General features: G+C 34.0%; 1 protein-coding gene across 6 annotated transcripts in view; it reads right to left on the bottom strand.

Annotated features, from left to right (window-relative positions):
• Positions 1 to 5,376, bottom strand: part of LOC122632673 (nephrin) — a 375,734-nt gene that overhangs the window by 87,327 nt on the left and 283,031 nt on the right. For all 6 annotated transcript variants that reach the window (XM_043819780.1, XM_043819778.1, XM_043819779.1 and 3 more), the window contains exon 3: positions 4,734 to 4,907. In XM_043819780.1, the coding sequence (XP_043675715.1) occupies positions 4,734 to 4,907 (174 nt within the window). The remainder of the gene's footprint in view (positions 1 to 4,733; positions 4,908 to 5,376) is intronic.

Here is a 5,376-nt window from a genome sequence, read left to right as displayed (position 1 = left end):
TTTTTTTTTTTTTTTTTATTTAATTCAACGATGCGACTCGTTCGGCGATTTAAAAATCCTATTTCATTGGATTGATTCATAAATAAGTGGACCTTTTTATTGTAATAAGCGTCTTGATTATAAGGGTACTTATTCATGAATCAATATTTAAGTAGGCGTTATATAATAAATGAAGTAAATTCTTGAATACCTGTAATAGATAGATTACGTATAAAATTTCTATATATATATATATATATATCAGATTAAAGGAATAACGTTAAATAAATAAACAACTGGAAAATGCGGGCGTTGTTTAATATTACAATGGGATAACTACTTGAGATCAATCCATTTCCGTGAGAGAGATCTGGTGAAAGTCAATTGAGAAAACGAAGAGAATTCTAAAGCTCGTCAATTATTTCCCTTTCGACGTAAATTCTCCTATTACCTGCATCCCTTAACGGTTCCCACAATACGCGTTGTTTCCCTTAGGAACACACGACGACGACGACGACGACGACGACGACGACTATACTTACGTACATATATACATACACGCACACAAATATATATATATATATATATATATACGCATATGATGTAATTACATACATACATTCATACGTACGTACGTACGTATCTATAGTCAACTACGTACACAATACGACGAGAAACGACGACCTACCGCAAGAATTTAGTAAACCACAACTTTGCTTCGATAATGGCAGCGAGGGGAAGTTACTTGGTTCGTCATTAACGACTTTTCCATACCCCGAAAATTCAGAAACTGGAGTCAAGTCGTTATACGTCGTTACCTCGACGAGTTGTGCATACAGACAAAATATATATACATACATATGTACGTATGTACATACACACGGAAAGAGAATTGTAGAAACCGAGATAAAGCAAGCAAGCCAGCCAGCCAACCAGCCAGCCAGCCAGCCAGCCAGCCAGCCAGCCTCAACCAACCAGCCAACCAACCAACCAACCAACCAACCAACCAACCAACCAACCAACCAACCAACCAAAGAGAGAAAGAGAGAGAGAGAAGACAAGCTCCATTCACGTGTCACAGTCGAATCGTCGTTTCTCCTGTGCGAACAACGTAGGCCACACGGTATAAATCCACCCTCTCGTTTATACGTGTCCTGAAAGAGAAAGAGAGTAAAGGGGCTGAGAGAGAACAGGTGGGGGAAGAAGGTGTAAAAGAAGAAGAAAAGGAAAAAGAAAGAGTTAGACGGGTGCAGAGCTTCGGGCGAAAAGTCCTAGGCTGCAGGGAAGAAGATCTCCATTGCGTTTCAACCGACGAATAATTCACGAGATTCGATCGTCTTCTTCCTCTTCCTTTTTATTCTATCTATCTCTCTCTCTCTCTCTCTTTTTCTTTCTATATATATATATATATATATATATATATATATATGTATGTATATATGTATTTCTATCTCTAGGTCTCTCCATTCTCTCTCTTTCTTTCTCACTAGCTCGTTCTATATGCGAACAAGCGCTAACCTGTCATCCTCAATCCTGATGTACTTCCTAGTCTTGAAAGACGACAAGCTGCCTTTGCCAGAATGAAATCCGTCGTTACGTCGCAATTCGCTGCCGTTGAGATTCGCCAACGCAAAAAAATTGATAAAAAGAAAGGGAAATAAGAAAAAAAGAGAAGAGGAAAGAAATAATGAGGGAAATTAGTTTTTCTCTTTTTCTTTCTTTCTTTCTTTCTTTCTTTCTTTCTTTCTTCTTCTTCTTCTTTTTTTCTTCTTTCTTGTTTCTTTTTCTTTTTTTCTCTCTTTTCTTTCTTCTTTCATCGATCTGGATTTCTTTCCACGAGTTCGAGTCGTTCTTATTATTTTCTCATAAAAAAAAAAGAAAGAAAGAAAGAAAGAAAGAAAGAAAACGGGATACCTCAGGATACGAATCCTATGAAATCCTAATTCTATCGGATAAGATACTCGCAAATTTATGATTTTTACTCCGATGTGATTTTGATCTTGATGAAAAATCGCGTTTCATGGTTACAGGACTAAATTGTCGTTCTATCATTTTTCTTGTACTTTTTTTTTTCTTTCTCTCTCTCTCTCTTTTTTTTTAATATTTTCTTTTCTTTTTCTTCAATTTTTTCCTAGCTTTTCTCTCTCTCTCTCTCTCTCTCTCTCTCTCTCGTTTCTCCAAGATAATCATTTTTCGTGTTGTATCGAGGATTAGGTCGGAAGGAGAAAAGAAGATGAACATTTTTCTTGAGACAAAGAAGAAAAGAGAAAGACAAAAAGAAAGAAAAAAAAATAAATAAATAAAATGTCTCCACGAGATACTCCTCGCAATAAGGTACAATACCGAGCTAAATAAGCAAAGAAGCACTCTTATTTCGTCGTCTCTTCGTATAAGTTTAATCCTCCTACTAAAGAGCTCCTCCACCTACGTGCCTGCTTTACATGTAAAGTCGGATAATAACGAGATGCAAACGCACGACCGTGGAATCAAGAAGTGTCGCCAGTGTAAGAACGCAAATGCGTGAAATAAAAGTATGCATACGACCACGTTTATTAACGTAGTTATTAACTTCTCGAATTTTTATATAACCGTACAAATTAACGGTGTTTTATTAAAAAAAGAAAAAAATAAAAAAATAAACGAAGGAGCAAACAAAAAAGAGAAAATATTTTATCTTCTAACACGTTTCTCTAACAATCTCTTTGTCTCCCTTTCTCTCTCTCTCTTTGTCTTTTATCATCGGCAAATAGAAAACGTTTCATGAATTCTCGTAATTATGAAATGATATTATTACGGCTGAGATATTTGTATTAAGAATATATGTTATAGAATTATATACAGGTGAATATTAATTATACGAAACTGTATCGAACTCTCTCGTCTTATAAATGATTACACTGTTACATATAAATTTTGTTCATTGTTCAATGTATTATACAGGATAGATCGAAAGTTAAACGGATGATATTAAAAATAAATTAAATGGTCTTTTTTACGAGACTTTTGATTTTCCAGGTTAATCTTTATCCTTATTTTTTTTCAGATTGTAAAAAAAAAAAAAAAAAAAAACAATGAAAAGAAATTATTAAAATAATCGCTTCGGAACTTTCGATCTAGATTTTGTTATTTTTCATTCTTTTTTTTTTTTTTCTCTTTCGAACTGAGAATAGCTATCAGATTAAATAATCTTTTTCTATCTTTTTCTCTTTTAATCTATCTTTTTTTTTCTTTTCTTTTTTTTTTTTTTTTCTTTTTATTTCTTCGAATCGTTCGACCAATTCAGTTGCAATCGATTATTTGATTATCGGGATTTAAAAGGATCTACCCTTGTAGATCCACAATATAGAAATGTGATTTCGTTATTTAACCACAAGCTCGAGAAATCCCTTTGAATAAGCCATATACTCTTAAAAGCTAATCCTTGCATTACTCTTGGATTAAATTTCATCCATTATCACAGATTCGCGCTAAATTTCTATTGTCCGTTGTGCATCTATCTGCCGCTCACCATACTGTAGCCTATATATCTGTACATATATATATATATATATATATATATATATATATATATATATATAAATAGAATATCTCCGATCAACAACGATCTATAGGATTATCATAATTAACGTTCGTCTGCGGTGGCACGCGACCCGAAAATCAATACTTTTAATTGATAGAAAATACGAAATACGAAATATTTCTCTTCCGATATGCGTTCGTAAACGGATTTTCAAAAATGACCGTAGAAAAAAATGATTCCATCGCGAATTGCAAGTTTTATTCGATCACGCTTATTTAAAAGACAGAAAAAGAAAAGCAACGATACGTGACACCGCTGATATATGCTGTAACTTAAGATTTTGCTTTGTTCGTTATTTATATTGATTGATTGATTGATTTATTCGTTCTTTCTAACAAACTACTTTCTTACCGCACTTTTGCATTAAAACGCGTTAAAACGAAGAACGCGCGCATTTACATTTAAAAGAACATTCACGTATATCAGATCTCCCTTTTTCTTGTATTTTTCTTTTTCTTCTTTTTTCTTAATTTTTTTTTCCTCTTCGAAATTTATTCACGTTTTAATTAAAACGAGATTATCCATGTATGCTAAACGATACGTAGAGAGATTAAGGTTACAGTTTGTAACAAGTATTGTAATATGAAACGTAAGAGAAGAAAGGAGTGGGGAATGTAGCAGAGATCGAGCACTCGTTTCTCTCGTAACGTAAACACAACGTAAACAAGAGAATAAGAGGGAGATACACGTCCATTTTCCTTTCGCATCGGCCATGGGACACTACTTTCGGGCGTTTCGCGGTGGTACTGTGGCATTTCGAATGAAACGATGCCCAAGAGACCAAAGCCGGCGTCGTTTCGCGTGAAATATTAAGAACGAAACGGTACTCGGAACAAACGGATCTCTTTCTCTACTCTCTTCTTTTCTCTTGCTAGAAAGAAAAGGGAAAACTCTTGGTGAAGTGCATGGACTTTGAATGAGCTCGGCCACGTAGCCTGTTTCTTACGAAGTACTTTGGTTCTTTTTAAAAAGGGAAAGAGAAAGATACGAGCAATGGAAATTGATCGTTTCCACGGTTAAAAAATTTATGTATAAAGTGTACGAGTACAAGTTCGCGACAGGAAGGAAAAGAGAATGAAAAAAAGAGAGATATATATATATATATATATATATATATATATATATATATAATCAATCGAAAGTGAACAATGTAATATATAATGTAATTACTTACAGATAACGGTGAGATGAGCGTTCGCACGGATCGGCTTGACGCGTACATGTGGTCCAACCTGACACTGATATTCTCCATCATCGGTTAAAGATGCATCGGTAATCTGAAGATTATAAACTCCTGCGTTTTGATCCCCGATCAGTCTTAATCTCGGATGACCAACGATCTGGCCACCTGTGAAGGAAGAAATCAAAACAAATTCGTATAAGTAATACATAGTTTTCTTTTCGTATATATCTTTTTCTTCGATATTATACGTACACGCACGTATGTTTAATGTTTAATGTGCGATCCATTCGGTGCTCTGTTTTCTTTTTTTTTTTTTTTTAACTTCAATTTTTATTTATTTATTTATTTATTTATTTATTTATTTATTTACTTATTTATTCTTCTTCTTAGCATTATTACTTACGCGACAATTTAAAGAGAAAAATTATCATACCTCGTTCGCGTTACTTTTTTTCCTGTCATTCTTGTCACTTCCCTTATAAATGAATTTCGCATTTCAAACGATGAAAAATAACGGTTGCGGTGTTAGAGACTCGTAAAGTATTAATCTGTCGCCGAAAATAATTTTCCTTTTGCGAGAGAGATTAATTTAATGTTACGAGTGAAAGAGAGAGAGAGAGAGAGAGAGAGAGAG

Source organism: Vespula pensylvanica, chromosome 10 (assembly GCF_014466175.1).
Source record: "Vespula pensylvanica isolate Volc-1 chromosome 10, ASM1446617v1, whole genome shotgun sequence".
NCBI lineage: Eukaryota > Metazoa > Arthropoda > Insecta > Hymenoptera > Vespidae > Vespula > Vespula pensylvanica.
Note: the sequence above shows the minus strand (reverse complement) of the source record. Positions and strands in the feature narration are given on the sequence as shown.